Consider the following 22,768-nt stretch of genomic DNA (forward strand, 5'->3'; position numbering starts at 1 on the left):
GCTGGTCCCAGCTGGTGCCTTAAGTAACTTAGTTGTGGTTTTATTTTAATTTACAGTACAAAAAATAAACCCTATACATGTTTTTTTTTATTTCAATTTGACACAGAGATGATAATTACAAGGATTAATTACTGGGCAGCTGGTCACAAAATCAGCACCACGCCACTGTTGTGAACCGTGAACACAACAGTCAGGTCAGGTCACGACCTGATGTGACTCTTTTCTTTCATACATTTATGACTACATTGTTGTATTGTCAAGTCGAACTGCTGGGGGAAACTGCAGCCTGTTGACTCACAAACAAAAAGACCACTAATGACATGTTTGTAAAAAAGCAACCGTACATTGGCTGAGAGAGCATAAAAACAGTGATGACACTCGGCTCCTGGCTTCCCTGTGGGGATCAGCAATGACTGAGTTTGCTTCTGTTTCTGCTCCTCACTCAGGAACAACAAAGATGTCGTGTGTTTCTTATTTGCTATGTGCACATCTTAAATGAATCAGGCAAAGGATGAAATATATTAAATCTTAACCATTTATTCAGGAATGCACAAAATATAGCCGTTAACATACATCTGGGTATACTTAATTCTTCAATTTTACAAACATTAGCAACAATATTCTTTTCATAAAGTATAAAATTTACACATGTTGTACTGTAACAATGGATTTGCATCGAAAAGCACCTTCAGACTGACATGACGCCACAACAGCAGGACACAGAGTCACACTGAAACTCAGGTCGTTTTACATACAAGGACATTTGATTGTGCTGACAAGGCTTCCACAGAAGAACATGTCCTTTATAATATCTGAAACACATCTCACCAAAAATGCACTTGTGCGCTCCCTCGGGTTCAATCGGACCAGAAAATGCTGATGTTAGCGATGAAGTTATTATTACATGATGAACTCACTGCTCACCAAAACACAGACCTTCACCGTAACTGCAAACCCTTTATAACTCACTGTTGTTAAGGAAAGATACATACTGTGTACAGTACACTTTGGCAACAGAGTTTGGAAACAACTGCATGAAGGGATTTTTTTTTTTTACAAAATAGACAAAATAAAGGCACACCAGCAACATTTGGGCTCACACACAAAATATGAATACAGTCCCGAAATATCTACATGGCAACGACAGAATGTGTTTCTGACTTTTCCAGCACTCAAACGCAGAGCGAGAAAATTAAACATGGCACATGGTTTAATATTACAGTATAATAAGAGCAAGCTAAAACTTTGATTTCCACCCATCCTTGTCAAAATGTTATCAGATGAATAAAATATTACAGAACAGGATTCAAGATTCTCTTAAGTGCTTTTCGTATTTAACAATCCCAGAGATTTATGGTAGGCAAAATGTACATGATGTCAAAACTCTGTGGTTTAACTTCAAACTGCATAAGTGAGGACTTCAACACACACTGTGTATGTAACCAGGTGAAACACAGGCAAACCCAAAGGCAACTTAAGTAATATTACTTACAGTTCATGTGCTGATGAAAGTAGATGTCAATCGAACAGAAGAATTGGCAGCAAGAAATATCTACAGGCCAGAAAACTAATACACTATGATCAGTTTAGGCACTCAATAGAGAGATTTGTCCTTTCTGAAGACTGTATCATCAACACAGTTAATTGTAGTGTAGATGCACTGTGCTTAAAGATCTGTGCTGTGTGCCCACATCGTCTTTCCCTTGGTTCCCAAGTTATTTCCTACAGTTTTGTGTTAAACTTGCTGTATAAAACAATAATGGAAATTCTTCGTCATAGAATAAATGCACACACATTTCAAAGAAGAGGATCAACACTTAAAAACTGATGAATCTTTAACCAATAAAACAAGCCTTTATTGTAAATCCTTAACCCTAAGTGACCCGCAGGACCACCAGCGATCGCAACCAATATTACTGTCTTAAAGAGGCTGTGGTGTGCTCATTTTGTAAGCTAGCATGAAAGTGCTATCATGTGAGACCAGACAACCTGAGGCATCTATTTGTACCAACCACGTCATGCTATCCTGCCGGGAATAAGGTTAAATAATGCTCCAATGTTAGGCTACATTTGGTGAGAAAAACCACAAGATATCAAATAAAAATGGGTTCTATGGGTACCCACGAGTCTCCCCTTTACAGACATGCCCACTTTATTCTAATTCTGTGTAGCTTTTGGCAAAAACCATGCAGTTTTTTGCATGCAGTATAAATGAGTTATATTTGCCTTTTCTAAAAATGTTGTATATGAATATCTCTGCATACCGGGACACCTAAACAGTCTTGGAATTGCATAAATTGGGTATGTGTGATGTTAGCCCCCATAGCAGCCATTTCATTGTGAGTTTTGAAACGATGTTTTGTGACCTCTAGGGTAATCACAGCCTTTAGGTTCCTAGCTTTCTAATGATGTATACCATTTTCATCATATACTGTTGACCTGCTATCTCCCCCTAAAGATCACTTGTACCCCTCTAAAATAGACAGAAAATGGGTCTATGCTGGGTCTCTAAGGGTTAACCAAAGATCAATAAATCTCCTTCAAAATAGTTAAAACACACCTCGTGATCACGTTGTGCTTCTTCAACTTCCATGACATGATCAACACTATGAATTATTATTGCTCTGGTTTCATATTTCCGTCTGAAAAGAGCAACCGTTCTGTGATTCAATTGTATTTTTCCAAAAACGTATGAGCTGTGAGAAAGAAACGGTTGACGTGTGCTTGAGTGTGATCATGTACAGTATTTACATCAATGTTGCTGTGAGAGTTTGATTAAAGGCCTCTTATTCTGTTCCCAGTTTGGCGATCAGTTCATCACAGATCTTCGTGAGCTCCTCGATCTCTTGATTCTGGGAGAGACAGAGAGAAAGAAGTTTAAATACTTTAGATGATGATGGATGATAAAGTAGCGATACAGATTCCCAATATGTGGTCAGTTTATCCAAATAATGCATGTGACTTCTTCGGAGATGTGAGAGCTGCTGACCAGCAATCAGTCATGAGATACTGTCATGTATATATAAGAGTGTCTGTTGCTAATGGCATACTTAATCACTGATTTAGTAGACATATGCAACATAAACAGAATGATTATGCAGTAGGCAGTACATTAGTAAGTGATTCTGAACACAGCGATTTCTACTTTTATTTCAGTAAAGGATCTGAGTACTCCCTCAATTACTGGCACTAACTCATCACAGAATGAGTCGGAAAGGACAACACTATTTTTGGGCCGATGCCCATCAACGAAATGAAAATAAGAACAAAATAGCAAAAAATAACAGTAATCATTTAAAAAAACAAACTTGGGTTTCTCTATTCAATTTTCATTTCTTATTTACTTGTTTATTTTCAAGGATTGATCTTGGAGTTCTGTGTCTACTTTTTCCCACCAGGCTCTGGTTTAAGGAAATGAAACACTGCTCCCTAGTGTTAGATGTGTACCAGTGTGTTGGCAGACATGCATTTATAAAATCTGTGCTGAATGCCTGCACATGATGAAGTACTTTACAGTGATTTTACAGATTGCTGTAAATAAAGCATTGATAAAATCACTGTAATGCAACATCATTAATCAGCATTTCATCACTGTAAGACACATGGGTGGGATTTTTCTATAAACACGTATTGAATCTAAATTGCTCAACACAAGAGAAGAAAGGAGAGCAAAACATTTTAGGGGGATTAAACAGGTAAAAAGCTGATGGGAAGACACATGTATATTTTTTTACTAAACTTAAAGAGAAAACCAGACTTGACAAAGAAAATGCAGACATTAAGGTCATCTTACCACTGCTGCGACATAAGACCTACAAATGATCTCAACTGTGATCTTATTTGATTAAAGTATTAATTCCATAATATTACATAGATGTTTAAACAGACCTTCTTTAGCACCTTTTACCAGACTTCCAACAAGAATAACACAAACTGAAAACTCTCCCACTGAAGAGGTTTTAACCTCAATTATCCAGAGTGTCTTTTCAGCATACCCTGCCCCGCACTCACACAGCATAACACTGTGAATCAATTTTAATCATATTTGCCATCATCCTACCTTTTGAAGGACAGCTCTTTCAAGTGACTCCACCCTCATCTGCTCCTTTCTCAGGCTGGCGCTCAGTGCGACACTCTCGGCGTTGGCCTTGGCACGTACCTGGGCTATGTCCTCATTAGCCCTGTTAGAGAGGAAGGAAAGGAGACAAGAGAGATTGTCAAAATGTTGTCTACCCTTGAAATGCAAACTTTTTCCAGTATTTAAAACCTGTCATGGCAGCTTACTTGTCCAGTTTCTCCTCGGCATGCAGCTTGAGGGTCTGGTATCGTTGCTCCTCCTGCTTGATCCGCATCAGGTAGTCCTGCGCACACTTTTTCAGCACCTCCTCATTCTGGAGAGACACATGTACAGAATATCTAGTGATCTAGGTGTGTGGTAGTGGGCTGGACAGCATCTCACGAGGTTCATACTGAAGCTCTACTGACCTTCTTGAAGCCCTCCAGGACTCCCTTCATGTTCTCATACCTCCTGAAGAGGTCAGCAAAGGAGCGCTCCACAGAGTTGAGGTCAGCAATGGCCTGATCTCTCTCCATGGTCAACTGCCTGACTGACTTGGTGCAGGACAAGGACTTCTGCTGCTGCTCGTCCTCTGCAACCAACAAAGGTAAGATATTAAGGAGGTAAGGGCAAGACGTATATCACATCTTTAAGTCAAACAGAAGCAGCACTGTCAAATGAAACCTTGAAGCGTATATGGGCACATCACCAGATGAATCACAACATTTCAGTGCATAATTCCACACTGTGTAGATGTTATATCAAATAACAGTGCAGTATAAGCTATCAGAGCAGTATTATGTTTTCCAGTGTTTGGAATTTGTAGGCTGATGACAGTTACTACAGTCTCACTCTGAAAGGAATGTAAACACTCTCAGTATAAAGAAAACAGATAACACCTTAACCTCATTGCCATGGTTTCATTTTAAATCCAATATGACAAAAATGCACAGTGCCGTCTGACTGCACTATACTATATGCATTTTAAATGCAATGAATCCTTAAAGGGACAGCTGGCCCTAGAATCAATATATATATTTCCTCTTACCTGTAGTACTATTTCTCAGTCTAGATTGTTTTGGTGTGAGTTGCAGTGTTGGAAATATCGGCCGCAGAGATGTCTACCGTCTGTCAAGTATAACGGAACTAGATGGCATCCTGCTTGTGGTGTTTAAAGCGCCAAAGGAAAAAAAAACATATGAAAATCTCAGCAGCAGTGTTTCTTTTTAGAAAAGTTACTCCATTTACTAGTGTGAGCAGTTTCACATAGGAACTAATTTCTTTCGACACACATCAACTGTATCGGAGCACATAAGGAAGTGTGCATCTACTGCTAGATCACCTAGCACCAGTGAACTAGCTATTGTTACAGCACAGTGGTGGAAGACACCATTAATGTTTACATCTCAAGCTCTTGCAAGCACGAGCCCCTCATCCATGAGTAGATGTAGTTTCCATCTGTGTGGCTGACAAGTTCAACAGTTGACAAGTGTAGTTTTGTAGAAAGAAAGTAGTTCCCTTATGAAACTGCTCACAACAAGGTCTGTGGATTATGTTGTGTAACTAGGTCAAGATTTCTGCAAAGAGACACTGCTGTTAAGTTTTTCAAATATATTTCTTTGATGCTTTGAGCACCACATCTAGTGCCACCTAGTTTCATTATATTCGAGGGAAGACAGACATCTCTACAGCTGGTGTATCCAACACTCAGCAACTCACACCAAAACAGTCTAGACTGAAAAATATCATTAGGTAAGAGGAGAAATATGTATTTTAGATTTTGGGGTGAACTGTCCCTTTATAATTTAATGACTCCTGAAAGTGTCATAATCCTGGGGGAGCAATCGTGAAAAACACATGCTACTTACTGTGTACTATTAACCACCACCAGGTGGCAGCAACTTACCAATCATCTGTGCAACTGTTTTCTCATACTCTGCAACTATTTTCCTGTCAAGATAAAATATAGAAAGCGCACCATTTGTCAGTGTTGTTACTCTAAATTAGTATCATTATTATTTTTTGCACCATAATTTTTTTTAAAATGTGAGGCGAGGTTCTAGAGAAACCGTGATGCTTCATACCTCATCTCCACAACCTCGGCTCTGCTCTCTTCATACTTTCTCTTCCACTCATTGACCTCAATCTCTTTAGTGATGATCTGATTGGAAGGCAGGGCATTAACAGAAAAATGTTCAGATCTAAGACATTAATCATTAGCAGGTTCACTTTATAAAAAGGAGCACTGTATTTCTGAGTGTGTGGCAGTGACGTACCTCTTCTCTGATCAGAGTGAGCACTGCGGCCTTGTCCATCTCACTCAGAGGTATGTTGTCCTGGGACAGGGCTGCTGTGTCTGTGACCTCACTGCTGGTCATCTTTGTTGTTGGGGTCATGGATATCTCGCTCTGTGGAACATGAGGAAAACATACTGTCTATCTGACAAGAACAGGGTGAGGGTTCTGGAGCACCTTCACTTACTTTCAAGGTGGCAGGAGAAGCGAGATAAATACATCGCAACACATTGGTCTTGTAATTAAGTTGTTCTAAATACTACAAATGTTGCTGGAGTTTCGATGACTGTCTGACAAGATCATCCATGACCTTAACATTTTCCAAGAAGATCCCATATGGCATGTCAGATCACATGATGTCTTTTCAAGGTGTGCTCTGGGAAAACTATTCACATGTGTGTTGATTTTATTAAGCAAACATTTGTATTCCCTCAAGGTGCAAGTTTGGTTATCTTAAACAAATACTGTGTGATTAAAAACAATCTAATTACTGTAGCAAAAATAGATACTGGGGCATAAGAAATCTACAAATTCCCAGTATGAAATTAATAAAGCAGGACTCTAATTATGGCTCTTCCCAATTGAGATAAAGAGCAGTTGGTGCAAAACAAGCCAGTCATGTTTAAATATTCATACTGCACACTCCCTGTGGTTCTATAGTCTACTTACAATATCTTCTTTCAGACTGCAGGTATCCTTCTCCTCCAGGTGATCTACAATCTTAGTCTCAGGATCTTTGAGGAGAAAGAAACAAAATGATTTAATGACAAATGTTGATTGCAGTAATTCCCTAAATATATCTAAGTTTCAAAAATAATGCACACAGTAGCCTTCCTGTGTTCAATGTCTCATTTACCTCAAGTTAAGCTTTAAGAATGTTTAAGAATTGTTTCTGTGATGAAATCATGGTGCGATACTTGCACCACTGACACAGACTTGTTTTAATGCACCACTGTGGGAAGCATTTGTTCCCTAGTGTAGCATTTTCAACTTTCTTGTATCCAGGACAGGGTTTTGCTGAGCATGCATGCTCCATTTTTTTCCTTCATAAAGCCTGACACATTCTCAGAGCTCTGCAGAGTCCAGTACTCCAACAGTAGTTAGAAAATTACATAACTGACCCGCTCTCTTTGTTCATGTTTTCCAATTCACCCTGGTGTTGGAACTGGCACCTTTCTGCTAGGCACACCTCCTGTTTTAACACCATGCCTGACGCATACACTTTTTATATGCCTTATAAAATACTATTAATCTAAATACATCACAAGTAAATTTCCAAGTTCCCAGCTTTCAGTTGATGTATACCACTTTCATCATATGGAAGCATATGAGTAGCATGACTGAGTAATTACCTTACAACTGTCTCTATCTGTGGAGCCAAAACGTCTTACTATATGTTATTGTTCGTTTTAACTTCAAACACTGCTTTAAATTCTTCACACAGCAGAGGATCCAAACATACCTTCCATGACAGATACGTCATTGACTGGCTGTTTCTTCACAGGTGCTTTGATGCATTCAGGCTCTCCTTTGTCCTCCTGGCTGTCTGTTGTCAGGTCCATGATGCCGGTGGAGGCGAGCTTCTCCTCATCAGTGGCATGATGAACTTGCTGAGTGATCTCTGGGGTCTGAGCCACCACCTCGTCCTCCTCCTGGAGACAAGGGAGGAAGACAGAATCCACACTGTACTGACATTTCATTTCATACTTAAATATCAAATATGAAGTAGAATTAATTAGAAATATAATATAGAACTCCTTACAGTAAGAAAACAATCATTTAGCTGTTTTAGTAAAAAACTTTTTTTTTTTACATAGGAAAGTGTATATGTACCATGTGGATTGCTAAAAGAAATGTTTGCTCCCTGTGTGTTTCAACCAAAATGTTTTGCACCGGTCAGGGATTACTTGGCTGAAAAAAAATTCAAAGGGGGAATATTACTAAAAAAAAGTCTGAGAAACACTGACTCATCACAGTCACAAAAATCCAATTCCGTTTCATGGGCTTTGACAAACTTTAGTACAATAAGTTATCACAGAGACACTTAGGCAGTAAACAATGTCTTGAGGAGATCTCTTGAGGACAGAGGAGGTGATATACTGAGGGCACATGGCAGCAGCAGACTAATATTTGACTGCAGAGTGATAAGTCACAGTTCTGTCACCATGCCAAGCCACCACTGCAGAGCTGGAGCCTCTTCTGATGCTCCTGTCAGCCAGTGTCAAAGTGTTTTTGTGTGCATGCATGAGTGTGTGTGTGTGAAGAGGAGAGGCCGAGAGGTGAGACAGCTGCTGAATAATGGACGCTGCAGTGTCACTGCAGTAAGGTGAACCATTTCAGCTGACAAAACACACATTACCTGATTGCACACGTCGAGCACCAGGGACTGGCTCTCATCATATTTCTGAACTTTACAGGAATTCCTACAAAACAAGCACATGATGACAACACACGTGTCAGAATACACAGATCCAAAAGCAGAGATCCTTAAAAAGTTTAACTTATCTTCCTCCTGTTCGTACAACCATAGAGATGAAAACATTTCGATGCCCTTTGACCTGATTGCATTGGCCCACAATACAGCTACATACATAGCTAGTATAGTTAGTACAATAATTCTAGGGCTGCTCAACTTCTGAAGGGATCACAAGACGGGACAAATTAACTTGATGATGTATGGCCTTGTGAGTTGAGGTGAAACCTTCACATGCTCCGTCAACAGTCAGTTCTGGCACAGCACATGCCACAATGAGAGTAAAATGGGAAGCCGGCATGCACGAAAGAAAGAGAGCGTCGATAGTGAGAGTACTTACAACAGAAAACAGAGAAACTTGGCCTGTTCAGATGTCCTGGAGCTAATAGAAGTGGACGAAAGCAGAGGTTGGAGAGGGGTTGCGTGACAGACAAGAGGAAGGAAGGATGAAGGATGAAGGAGAAATTGATTAAGGGAATGGAGAACAGATCAGGGAGGAGGAGACAAAGGAGAGCGTGTGAGTGACTGAAGGTGCTCAGCTCAGCATGTTAGATCGTTTAAAGGTTGTGCATAAACACGAGATGCCGACAGACCTGGAGAAGCTGAAATTAGTCCAAACCCCTGCTGCTATAAGCACTTTTAACAGCCTATATATAACCTGTGGGAATTGCATCAATGGCCAGTATGCAGTGTTAAGTGTTTGCCATGTGTTCAAAGCTTTGTTTGGTGGGTATCCAACTACTAGAGGATGTAAATGCTAACACATCCTGCCAAATACAGAGCAAGCTCAGTGGGGTGAAAGTATAAATTAAATAAACTGAAATCTGAATTTGTGTTGTTGGTGATAATGTTAAAACCTCAAAATTGCAAACTCCTGAGGCAAGGAAGACAGTAGACTTACGTGATTGTCCTTTCTTTGCTCTTCTTGGGGATCTGCCTCACTTTCTTCTCCCCGGCTGGCTGCCCTGCTTTCTGTTTGCCTCCGTCTTTTACTTTTTTCTCCGGCTGAGGGGCACTACTAGGGGCACTACTGGATGAGTCCTCCATGCCCAAGGTTTTGGAAGGTTTAAAAGGGTCCACAGAGTCATCGAAACTGTCTGGATCAAAACTGTAGGAGCCCTTAGGGAGCACTGGAGAGCTGCTCACCTTGCTATTGCTACCAAACGGATTGAAGTTCGGGTCGTCCCACTGATTGGGATCAAAGTTATATGTTCCCGACTTAGGAATAGGAATATCGTCAATGTTCAGAGGTGCAGTGGAGTCTGTGACTGGCAAAGCAGTTTCTGGAAGAGGATCTGAAACTGGTTCTGATGCTGGTTGAGAATCTGTTTCTAACACTGTGGGTTCTGGTGCTGGTTTGCAGGAAGCCGCTGATCCTTTGGCCTTTTGCTTCTTCGCTGCAAGTTTGCTAGTTGTCTTTTTACCACCTAATTTCCTTGGGGGTGGCTTGCTGACTGTCCCCTCGTCCAGACTGAACTCCAGCATAACAGGCTTCGCCTCTGACGATGGCTCCATCACCTCTGCTTCTGCTGGAGCTGCTGAACTGGCCTCACACACGGGCATGGAGCTACCAAGTGGCTCAAGTCTGGGGAGAGAGCTTGCCCCAAATGGTGGGGGAGAGTTCTGGATTTTGGATCCGCCGCTCATGAAGGGGTTAAAGCTGTCATCCAGCTGATCAGGGTCAAAATTGTAAGTGGCCTTGGGTACAGGAAGTTCTTGTTCCTCATTTGTTTGGGCAAGCTCATTCAGCGAGGCTTCCACCTTTAGGGGTGGAGGCTTAGACTTGCTGGTTTTAGTGTTTTGAGGAGGCTTTGTCTGGTCGAGGCCATTGCACTGTGGTTCTGGTTTCTGCTCTGGGGGCTCTGGAACTGGGCTGTCTGTAGGTTCACTGATATGAACTGAGTCTGGAGCAGGAGCAGAAACTGGAGCAGGAGTAGGAGCAGAAGCTTCAGCAGGAGCAAAAGCCTCAACAGGAACAGAAGCTTCAACAGGAGCAGAAGTTTCAGCAGGATCAGGGGGAGGAGCTGGAGTTGGAGCTGGGGCAGGAGCAGAAGCAGGGGCTGGGTCTGAGGCCAACTCCGGGACAGGATCTGAAACTAGGACGGGGACTGGGGCTTGGGGTGGCTCAGAAGGTGTTGCTGTGCATTCAACTTCTTCAGGCGCTTCCCTCACTGAGGATGAAGCAGGGACAGGCACAGAGTTCAAGGCTTCGGTATGATTCTCTGTTTGTTCTGCTTCCAGGGTCTGGATGTTTACTTCCAACGGGCCACCCACAGCGGCCGCAGGCTCATCCTGACCCATGTTGTGGCGGAGTAAAATATCCTGATCCCAAACAGGTGCAGTCACTATCAGCTGCTCCTCCTGATCCACATCTGAAGAATAAGAAAACACCAGAATTAACCATAAAACATATTCAAAATACAGAAATAAAACCACATGCACACATCTTTTTATGATTCCCTATCTCTCCAATCAAATCTGAACTCAGATGTAGGTGACATCTGATTGGTTCCTAGCCAGCCAACTGCTCCAATTGCTGCTGTTGCCATGGCAATGTCTTACTATGAGGGCCATGACATTTATAACCAAGTAGTGCATCAGAAGAAAAGAAAAAAGAAATAAGAGTTATATGATTGATTTCATGTAGCTGACAACGGGGACAGCGGCTGTTGAGGAGTAATTATTGTCTCCGGGGGGACATTTTGACACATCAACATGTTTCAGTGTGCCTGTCATGCTCGCCATATTCATGTAATATTATGTTGCTAGGATACTAGCACAGCCTGCTGTGTTTCTACCTACTTCCACTAGCATGTCGCCAGAGTGCCATTTTCAAAGTGCTCCTGCAATCAACATGCCCGTACAGACATCAGTATCAACATGCATATTCAGTAGAAAAGTATAAGAATCCCCATTTGTTCTCTCACTCTTGTGTTTATAAAGGCAGAACGTGTCGCAGCAGGGATGAATCTCACTCAGCTGTAGTGCCTGATTGTAATAATACGCAAAACATGGTCTAATTTGAATAGTAAAATGAATTGTTTTGCATTTGTTTACCAGTTTTTAACGATACACTTCATTGTTTTAGTATGAGTAAAAAAAATACCTGTGCATAGTAGCTGGTTTAAATCAAACACACCTATATTTTCTATATATTATTATTATTTTAGGGACTATCCTGAATTTCAGGCAGTTTTTTCAGTGTTTTGAAAAACCAAAACATTGCAGATAGTTTGATAATGAATTGCACATGTATTTTAACTCAAGTCGAATGTCAGTTTATCATGAATTGGATGGACTGATCGATGGATAGATCCATCCAGGAGAAATACAAAGCAACCCTCATGTATCCATCTGTTAATGTAAGCAAGCTAAAGGAGCTGTATGGAACATTCAGAACATTAATATAGCAGTAAACCACTACTTGCAATGTAAAGATATAGTCGAATAATGGCATCCTGAGCAGAAAATGGAGGTACGCTTTCCCTGTGTGTGTTCTTGTCCGAGCTTCTCTGTCCGTTGTTGTGGTAGCCTGTCCAGCTGAGCGTGCATGTTAGTGCATGTTTTGTATGTGTATCCTACTGTCTAGCTAATCAATGATACACCATCCCGACCTCCAGAGGTTGAACAGAGTCGTGGCAGAGGCATAACACCCACTCTCTGGTTTCACCCCACATTAACGCCATTAGCTCTCTCAGCACTGTTGCCGTTGTTAACACTATTGACTGAGTAAGCACCATTAGCTGCTAGCTGCCAGTTAAGCCACCTCCATACTGAGAGCTGTGAGCAGACAATCTCTGCTCAGACTGTGAACCATAGATATGCTCTGATTGTCACATGCGACCCCTTTACTGTTAGCTGCCTTTTTGGCTCTTCAGCTGTCTGTTAAATATTTATAAACCATCCTCATGTACAGAGTGACACTAATGAAGTAATGGAGGCTTTGGATGGGCACAGACAAACACAGCTATGAGCATGTTTATATTCAAAGAGGTTTCTAGAGGCACTTCAACTCCTGCCTGCCAGGATTCAAACTTCCTCATACACAGCTGCAGGGAGGGATGTTTGTGGTTGACACAAAAGTGAACTCCCTCCTCGCTCTATACTGGTCGACCTTCACAACGTACACTTTGGGAGATGTTGTCGGAGCTGTTTTACAGGAAGGATATATTCCAACCAAAACAGTAACAGCCTCCCATAAACACATGGTCTCCTAAAAACCTCCTTAAAAAGTCAGCTGTGTGATGGTTTCAGCCTGATAACAAGCTTTGTTTAATCACTCCCCTCATTGTGACCTCTATCAGTTACCAATACAAAACGGGGCGACTCAAAGCTTTTGTTGAACCTGTTGAATTCCAGAGCAAAGGCCATTCCCACACTCTGTTATAGGCTCCTCCTCTCAGTGATTCATATGACAGCGACAGCGCCATCATCACACTCAAAACCCACCCGAAACTCAGTGTGCATACCAGCTTACATACCAAGCATGCAGGACATGTTTCACTGCTGAGGTGTTAGTTACCTTAGGTACCTGTAATAAACTGCTGTGATTCAACACATTTGCTGCATGGTGCTTATAGTTAAAAAGGGCAGGTGAAGTACAATTTAAAGCTAAAATGCAGTAGGTTGGTACATTCCTGAAACAGTCAGACTGCATATGTATCCAATTACTCTGGCGCGGTGAACCTAATACGCCACGCACACAATTCAGACACAGTAGTGGAGTTCATATTTGCCCAGATGTGCTTATCATATAAAGATGACTTAGTTAGTTGATGCATTTTGGAAACATTTTTCTTATGCTGGTCCAAGACAAACACATGCACACACACGTGATGTCTGAACATTTCGAGCAACATCAAAAGACTCTTGTTTCCATGGCAACTTTAAGGAGGGACACTCTTTCTTTATTTGCTGTGTACTTGAAACTCCTGTGATCTTTCCTGTATTTGTAATGTTAATGAGAACCTTCAGCCACCCCGAGGTGTTAGTGCAGTGTGTTTACGTCTTGACCAGCATGTATGCCGACTCTGCTTCTGTTTCTCTCCCTCTGTGTTATTTGCTCAACAGTGGTCTCACCTGTTTGGTCTGCATCAGTGTTGTTGTTCTCCAGCTCTCCTGGGAAGGTCGGAGGGGCGCGGACAGGAGTTGCTGCCTCAGGAGTGTCGAAATGACCCTCTGAGTCGGAGCTGTGGAAGCAAGAGAGGGACAGGGAGAGAGCATGAACTTTCCAAACATTCAAAACATGAGAAAACAGGAGGACAGAATTATCCTTATGTAACTGAGGAGTAATGATCGAGTTATAAATACTGGAGCTGTGTACACTCAGAAGCAAAAGGCTGACTCAGCACTGTGAAAGAAGACTTGCGTAAACAGAACTGCATTAAAATGTGCAATATGTGCAAGAACAAAAGCAATTTACGCTTTCTATCCGCTCCGTCCTGTCGCATGACCCTTCATCATGATACTTCAACTTAAGAGTGATGTTCCCTTCTAATGACTTATTTGAATACTTTTTTTGAGGCCTTAAGGGGTACGACTATGTTTTTCTTTGGAATAAAAAAAGCAAAGATCAGACAATAGCATGGATGATACTACAAAAGTGCCAGCGCTGTTTTGGATATAAACCTGTAGTGTACTGAATATAATCATATACACATGTTGATACTTCTATTATTATGTATCATGCACAAAGAAAACTTTGATACACCTTTACCGGTCTCTACTTTCCTAAAATCCATCTATATTACACTTTCTCCTCTGATGTTATGCTTTGGCAGCGCTCAGCAGTGTCTGCACTCATCATTTGATTCATGGCAGTAACTGAGAGTAAGAGAAAGATTAAGTAAATGATAGAGGAAAAGAGGAAATAGGGCAACCCACTCTTTCCTGTCACATCTTCAGCACTACACAGAACGAGGTACTAGACTACACCACGCAAACTACATGTGTATTTTAAAATAAGATGTGAATACTACAACTAAAAACAACATTTAAATGTGATCTGATCACATCAAGAAGCCACATCACAGTCTGGTTAGACATTAATAAGACTCTGGTTAGATAACTGCTGTGATAGTGAACAAACATGGCTTTAGGCCTCGTGGTAGGGCAGTGATACATTATCTGCTCAAAGAAGTAGTTGTGAATCTTTACTTGGAACAATGGCCAAGATAATGTGGTCATCAAAGCAGACACGAGGAGCAAAGAGAGACAATAAGGCCCTAACGTCTCGAACATGTGTCATGTTTGTGAGCAATGATTACATCATTAAACTAGGTGCAGTGTGTGTTATTGCTGTGAGGCCACAGAAAGGAGGATGTAGTGTCATTTAGGCTGAGAAAAACATTCAGCTCAAACACCGTGCAACCCAAACCACAGACACACCAGAAATGTGTCACCACTGCGCGACAACATGACACATCTGACATTTCTGCATGTAAAAAATGCAGATAAGACATCAGGGTTTCCATCTAACTTTCATAATATTAGATTCCTCAACCTGACAGGTGGACACACACATGAACACATATGTGAAAATGCCCCCTCCTCCAGTCCAGACAGGGTGAATCACGGATTCAGAAGTCTCAGGGCTACAGCACAACACTTGCCTGCAGCCTTGAGATCTCTCCTCCTCCTCCTCCTCTCCTCTCTCTCCATGTTGCTCCCTCTCCTCGTTGGCCTCCTGCCCCTCTTCATCCTCCTCTCCCCCTCGCACTGCCGTCCACGTCCATTTGGCCCATGACACGGGTGACAGCCAAGACATCACTCCTCTTTCCACGAGGCTTCTTTCAACTCAAAGACTCACTGGACTGGTTTCCAGAGCCTCGCTGATCCTTTTCTGTGTGTTTCTTCCTCAGATTTCCACCCTGCCAACAGCTCTCACATCTTTCCACAGAGCCTCTCTCTTCACACGACTTCCCAGGTTCCCATGAAAGGACAGAGACATTTCTTTTCCACTCTTCTGTTTGTAAATTCTCCGTCTTAGAATCACAAAGACTGCAGCTGCTTTCTTTTATATTCTCTATTCTTTTTTCCAGTCACGCTCCCTCTCCCCCTGCCTCTGTGGCAGAATACCACTGCTCTGATCAGCTGGGTTTCAAAATGCTGTTCTCACTCTCTCCTCTGCTGAGCACCCCCTCCCAAACTCCCCTCCACCTCGAGACAGTCCACTCACAAAAACACAGGCGGGGGAGGCAGGAAGCTCAAAGCTCTTAAAAAGAATGCTGCTTCTAGTTACTCAACTACATGAGTTCCCCTGTGGTTGGAGAATGGTATGATCCTGTCAGGCCGCTCTTCCACTCTGAAGCAAAAGGAGGGAGTCAGAAAACAAACACAGAAGGTGGAGGAGGAGCTGGACTGTTGGGGCTCCACATTTTATAGCCTAGAGAGAAGTTAGGAATGTGGGGCTGGATTTTTAAGCCTCCTTTGCTCCCCGGGCTGCTAAACAGTTAACTGTTTCTCCCATCCAGTGGCAGGCATGCATGACCAGGGGAACCTGTTCTGTGTGATAGCCCCAGGATACCTACCTGGCTGGCTTCAATTTGTCTGCGCTATCAGTTCAGATAACTGAACAGACAGGGAACTACAACCCTAAATGCACTAATTAAAGGATGGTTAAAACCCATTGTTGTATATGACACCGGTATTGTTCAATGTCGTCAGGGAAAAGAAAGCATGACATAACCCATGACGTGTGTCTGAAATACCTCAACAGTACAAGAGACTGTTTTCTAAAATAACTAATGCTGCTTAAAAAAAGCCAACGCCATTCACTAATATCAACAGCGGGCTTTCCATGTAGACCAAGAGACCACTGACATAGAAAAGATAAACAGCTTCTGGAAAAAGACTCTAGTCTAGACTCAATCTATTACTAACAGCTGATGCTGGTGATTATGCTATTTAAATTTTACTTGATTACAGCTCTCCATTTAATACAGTTGATGGTGCGATTTTGTTTTATCACCATGATAAACGGGCCAGCCTCAAGTGTACAATCACACATGGTGGGAACTCCCTTTTTAGTGACACCTCTGACCAGTGGTGTTCCCCAGGGCTCCATCCCTGGCCCCCCGTTGTTCTATATACTTGCTCCCAGTGGTACATGTTATCCACAAACACAACATTCATTCTCCATTGTTGTAACATGGGTAAAACTCAGATCTTTATCCCAAACCAGTGAAGGCCAGTGATATAATCTAATGTCTTGTGCATCAGAAATCAAAACTGGATGTCCCCAGACTTCCTCCAGCTGGTCCTCCAAGGTCCTCACCCTCTCTACAGAATACTCTTGGCGCTCTGTCTACAATTTTATCCTAGTTATACTGCTGAATTGCTGCTCCCCTATAAGCCAGAGTGCAACCTCGGATTCTCAGGCAGCTCTCTGCTGGCTCAAAACTAAAGGTGACAGGGCTTTTGAGGTCAGGGCCACTCAGCTGTGGAACTTCCTGTCTGTGGATCTACATCTTGGAGAATCAGTAACATTATGAATAACTTCTTAAAACTCATCTTAATAATCAAACACAAAAACAATTTTATAAATGTCATCAATTTGTCACATTACTTCTAAAATGTTTTATTTGTTCTATTTGTTTATTTCACACTTTTATTATTTTACTATGTATTTCATTCTTTTTCTGTACTTTTAGTTGTGTGCTTATAGGGCTGAATTGTTTTGTCTTGATTTGTCCATGTATAGCACTTTGTAACTTTGTTTTGAAAAGTAAACTTATTATTAACAATTAGAATTTTAATATGTGAGTTTTCAAAGCCAAATGAAACACATATCAGAGCCTCAAAGCAGACACTGCTTCTGTTCTTTGGTAGATTTGATATTTTTATTTTGGGAGTCTTGTCATTTAACATGCCTGTGCATCCTATGTGTATTGTTTTCTAATACTGTACTCCCCCTCCAGTAACTCCTCCAAGGTTTGGTTTGGCAACGCAGCAGCTAAACTCCTCCCAAATTCCGATGGAGGAGCAGAGACACACGTGCCTCAGTCAGGCTCAGAGTTTCCACACTGGACCAGAAAGGGTGGAGTTTGTCCTCTGCCCACTTATTTACTGTCTGGGTCTGGTGGAGCTTGAGGCTGGGGTGAGGGTGAGGGGGATACCTGCTTGCATTGATAATATACATGTAGTCCAAAGAGAATATCACTTGAGCAAGAGGATCAATTTGTGCCTTTATTCTAGGGTCAGTATTGGTTTCTTGTCCGTAAAAGGTTAGCTCAAAAAAGCACTAGGCTCTCCAGTTTTTTAAGTCACGAAGCCACAGTGGAGACCCTCAGTACATCAGGCTTATTAGAGCAGAAGATTACTGTCTTTTCACACGTTATGAGCTGCAATCCTTGTCCACTGGACAACACTTAGGCAATATTTCATCAACAGACAGAGCTACAACACATGAGAAACACATGAGAATTAGGAAGGCATGATAGGGGAGTGTTTTCTTCATCTATCAAGCTTTTTTTTCCCCACAATAAATTAATGTTTGCAAGTGGAAAGAGCATTAAACTCTTTGTTTCCATGGATTCTCTGTTTATTCTAAATGGCTCACTGAATAAGTGGTGAGCAGTGAAGACTCATGGTAGCCAGGGATAAGTGGGTTACATAAGACAGGGCTCCTATTACCATCCCTAACATAAAGTCATAACAATTCTTTGCCAGTTTTCTTTTTACAAACATGCTAAAAAAAACTTAACTGAGCACCATTATCTTTTCCACTCCTTTAAAAACAAACCAGTCGTCCTCACAGATGACAGCGTTATGCATGTTTTCTAGTCTAAAAATGGCATCAATAAACATCAGTATGAGGCAGCTGTGTGTGTCTCCAGATAAAAGACCAACCCATTTTGCCATCACCACCATAGCTACAGCCACAAGAGGTCCTGCCAAGAAGTCTGACGCTCCACCAAAATCCAAACACAATCTCAAAGGAGCTCCGATTTCAAACACAGTGGGAGGAACCCAAAGGCATTTTTGAGAAAACAAAGTCCCTAAAACTAGAAGGAAAACAACTCTAGCCTTTTCTGAGTCAACACAACAACTCAAATTCTGCCTGTCTCTGCACAAATATGACTAACGACACAGTTATGTTTAGACTCCATGTCAGGCTTAACATCCAAAAACAATATTTTACCGACAAAGCTGCCCTGTAACTTCATGGCTCAAGTGTCTGAAAGAATGCAGAGGTACAAGCTGCACATAAGCACATGATATATTTACACTGTGTCTCCAGTATCATACTTTAAATAAACTCTCTCCATAAATAGAGACTGCATTTCATTTTTAGAGGACAATAGTGGAGCCACATCATTATGCTACAGCCCTTCCACTGGAGCCTGAAATAAGCGTAGACACAATGAGGAAGGAAGGCAATCAAAATGTGACCAGAAGAATAGTGATGTGTGTGTTTGAGGAACAGATGAGGAAGAGGAAGGACAAGTGGAACATGAGCCATTGACAGAGATGATTTGTGCAACAACTAGCCTATGTTAGCATAACTGTCCTGACTTTCCCCTGTGAGGGAACCAAACATCTCAGTGGCAAACTGAACAGTGTGAGATGAACATTCATCAACCAGCAGCAGCCAGATTTGACTTGAACTTATGACCACATCCTGCCAGATATGAGTAACTACCTTCTCAGGCCAGACAAGTACCCATACATCAAATATTTACCTCAGTTTCACTGTGAGCTGTCAAATCACAGACTCAGTGTGTTGCAGCAACATCTAGTGGTTTAAGTGCAAAGTGACATTTGAACAGTGCACCTCAGATGAAAAAAACATTGGTGAAAATGCTGTTTACATATCTGATAGCAATAAACATCATCAGTTTGAATACTTAGTTGACAAAGTTCATACACAAACCTAAAATTAGTATATGGCATCTATTATGTGGTACACCTTTATACAGTTCAAATTTCCCTCATAATTCAAGATGCTAACTGTTGCACACCAATAAACTGTATGAACGTGCACTGCGATGACATGTATAGTTTATGAGTTATATAAAGCACAATGCAAGTACACAGAGGCTCATTCATTTCCTTAACTCAGCATTCACACTTCATTCATAATGTTCATTAGTGCACATAAGTCGTTCATGATGGCATGTCAAGGCCATGAGTTATAAAATGTATAAAAGACTTTGGAGTAGAGCTGCAACAGTTAATCGATTGGTTGTCAACTATCAAATTAATCGCCAAGTTATTTCTGGAAATTGATTAATCAGTTTGAGTAATTTTAAAACAAACAAACGAAGTCAAAATTCTCTGATTCCAGGTCCTTAAATGTGAATATCTGGTTTCTTAACAGCTTTTTGACAGTAAATTGAGTATCTTTGGGTTGTGGACAAAACAAGACATTTGAGAACATCATGTTGGAGTTTGAGAAACACTGATCGACATTTTTCACCATTTTCTGACATTTTATAGACCGAACAACAAATTGATTAATCTAGAAAAAAATCAACACAATTGATTGACAATGAAAATAACCGTTAGCTACAGCCCTCCTTTGGAGCCCATTTCACTTGCAATGTATTTAAGCTACAACTCAGCCTCAACATACAGCACAAACTTCATTTAAATCTCAATTTTATTGTTTATTTAATTTGCATTGTCATGCTATGTCCACCATAAACAAGCAATTGGGCTAATGCCCTAACGTCTTTTCAGGCCATGATACGTAGTGTGTCATTAATTTAGGAATATGCAGCATGTAAGCACTAAATGGTCCCATTCAAGACCATCCTTGAAACTCATTGAATGTTATTCAATTTTGGGCTGTGGTGTTGCATATTCCCAAACAACTTTCCATTTTAATTAACACAACCTATTTGACCCACTGGAAGCCTAAAGCTTTCGAGACCTCTGGAGTACTGGGGCCCTGGCTTTTTCTTTACTGGTAATCAGGCTCTCTTCCATTTACTCCCCTTGAATTTGTAATTAGCAATCATTATACTACACTAAAATACATTCTTGCAAATTCACTGACAGATCTGACAAAAACACAATTTGATTGTTTTTCAGGGCTATAACTACATAACTAAAACAACTTTGTATTGTTACTATGAGAACAGTTAAAAGGGTGGTTTGCCAATTCAAACACAAAATAAAAGTGTAAGAAGAGATATTTTGAGGAATAACATACATCCCCAGTGCTTTGAATAATGTCAGTTGTTAGCTGTTAGCTTAGACTAACCTAGCTAAATGGTTAATTTTGGTGCAGGAGCCGTGGTAGTCTGTTAAAAACAGTTTTCGCCTCCTTCCACAACTTGACAGTGCCCTGTCACTCACTGCTTACAGGAGCTAATGATGCAAAGCTATTTCCACTATGTATAGTTAGCAGATGATCTCACAGTAAGGTTGAGCCCTTTGACAGATAAATGTAAATCTTGCGAAACATAAATAAACTACTTTGAGTACAAATGAATCAAGCTTGGGAACCCCTGAACATCATAAGCAACAACTACTAATTCAATTTAAAGTTATCTTTATTAATTGCAGTTCTAGTTGTGATGCACTATGTGTGTTAAGTCCTGCATGTCACTTCTCTCCCTCCTGGCATCTGTCACATCCCTGACATCAATCTTATGCAATGCTGCCCTCTGTTGGTAACAGTCACGCTTCTGATCAGCATTCCTCATAGTAGCTGCAGCATAAAAAATTTAGTATGTGCAAAGTTTAGCATGTAAATGTATGCACTATTTTTCTTTTGCCCAAAGAGCAAATCAACAGCAAAAAATGTGTGATATATTCTGTTTTGATTTGTCATGAAATGTTGATCTGTAATGGTGTGCAGAGTGTTAATACCTTGCATATCAATTTTAAAAAACATAGTGGTGCCATTATCACTGAAGGACTTTGCATTTTTTTTAACCTCTGTGCATGTCATCTTTGGTTCAAAGCAGTCAAATGTCACGTACATTCACACATGGGTAGGTCTTTTCCACAAACATGGCATTCATTTTATATTATATATTGTTTGTGGCATGTAAAATTGTCTCTGTATCCTGCCTAAAAAATATGTACGTATAAAGTGCTATGCATGACTGTCTGCAACAAAATTTGGACACAGGCACCTGCCGGTAGATGGTCCCAAACACCAGGTTTTTGGTCAGATGGACCTGTACAGCTCCACCCATAAAATGTTTCAATTTGAAATTAATAACAAATAAAAAACATCATTTTAAAGCAGCAGGGATGTCTGTCAGATTCAAACATCATCAGAAAAGCAGCCAAACATGATCTAACTGTGTTTGTTTGTTTTGCATCCTTCCTCCTTGCTTCCTCATCTTTCTCTTCAGTCATTTGATTCCATGTTAATATTCAAATAAGGTATTTTGCCAGACCTGCAGCTCTATGCAGAAGCACAAAAACCTGGTAGCTGCATCAAACTACAGTCCCCAGCAAACAAGCTCAAAGCAGCCAAAAGCAAGGTCATAAACACCAAATGGCAGATGGCACATATAACCCAGTGACTGCTCAAGAAAGTGTCACATTTGTGACACTGAAATGCCGCATGACAAAACCCTCTAAAATCTAAAAAAAACATTTGGAGGTCAAAGACTTTTAAAAAAAAAACCAAACCAACAGCATGCCAGTCCACTCCTTTGTATGTAACCTTAAAGTTAACATTTTAATTTTATTTAATTATTCAATTTAAAGCGGAGTGCCTTTGTGAGAAGTGAGAGCAGATGGAGCACTGTGTGCTGTTTGCTTCACTTACCGGGCTCCGGAGTAAAGAATGTTGTGGTCAACCTCATTAAACAGAGAAGTTAAAGAGCAGAGAAGTTGAGAACATGTTATTTGAAAAAAAGATAAGGTGAAAAATAAAATAAAAAGAACTGGATATACTAGTTTTTACTGGTACGCCATGAATATCGTCAATGGGCGGCAGTAAAGTTCCTCGCATTCTAAATGTGTGAAAGAGGAGAA

At 41.0% G+C, this 22,768-nt stretch overlaps 1 protein-coding gene across 3 annotated transcripts in view; it reads right to left on the reverse strand.

Annotated features, from left to right (window-relative positions):
• Positions 1 to 519: 519 nt before the first annotated feature.
• tacc1 (transforming, acidic coiled-coil containing protein 1) overlaps positions 520 to 22,768 on the reverse strand; it is a 38,303-nt gene continuing 16,054 nt past the window's right edge. For 2 of the 3 annotated variants that reach the window (XM_050037455.1, XM_050037454.1), the window contains exons 2-13: positions 13,904 to 14,013; positions 9,726 to 11,196; positions 8,711 to 8,774; positions 7,814 to 8,003; positions 7,021 to 7,085; positions 6,334 to 6,465; positions 6,142 to 6,218; positions 5,964 to 6,007; positions 4,486 to 4,649; positions 4,285 to 4,391; positions 4,061 to 4,181; positions 520 to 2,852 (exon numbers count right to left, since the gene is read on the reverse strand). In XM_050037455.1, the coding sequence (XP_049893412.1) occupies positions 2,787 to 2,852; positions 4,061 to 4,181; positions 4,285 to 4,391; positions 4,486 to 4,649; positions 5,964 to 6,007; positions 6,142 to 6,218; positions 6,334 to 6,465; positions 7,021 to 7,085; positions 7,814 to 8,003; positions 8,711 to 8,774; positions 9,726 to 11,125 (2,430 nt within the window). In that variant the 5' untranslated portion in view covers positions 11,126 to 11,196; positions 13,904 to 14,013 and the 3' untranslated portion in view covers positions 520 to 2,786. Of the gene's footprint in view, positions 2,853 to 4,060; positions 4,182 to 4,284; positions 4,392 to 4,485; positions 4,650 to 5,963; positions 6,008 to 6,141; positions 6,219 to 6,333; positions 6,466 to 7,020; positions 7,086 to 7,813; positions 8,004 to 8,710; positions 8,775 to 9,725; positions 11,197 to 13,903; positions 14,014 to 15,435; positions 15,936 to 22,768 lie in introns of those variants that run through there. The other variant, XM_050037453.1, reaches the window with a different exon arrangement.

Source organism: Epinephelus moara, chromosome 24 (assembly GCF_006386435.1).
Source record: "Epinephelus moara isolate mb chromosome 24, YSFRI_EMoa_1.0, whole genome shotgun sequence".
In the NCBI taxonomy this organism is placed as follows: Eukaryota; Metazoa; Chordata; class Actinopteri; order Perciformes; family Serranidae; genus Epinephelus; species Epinephelus moara.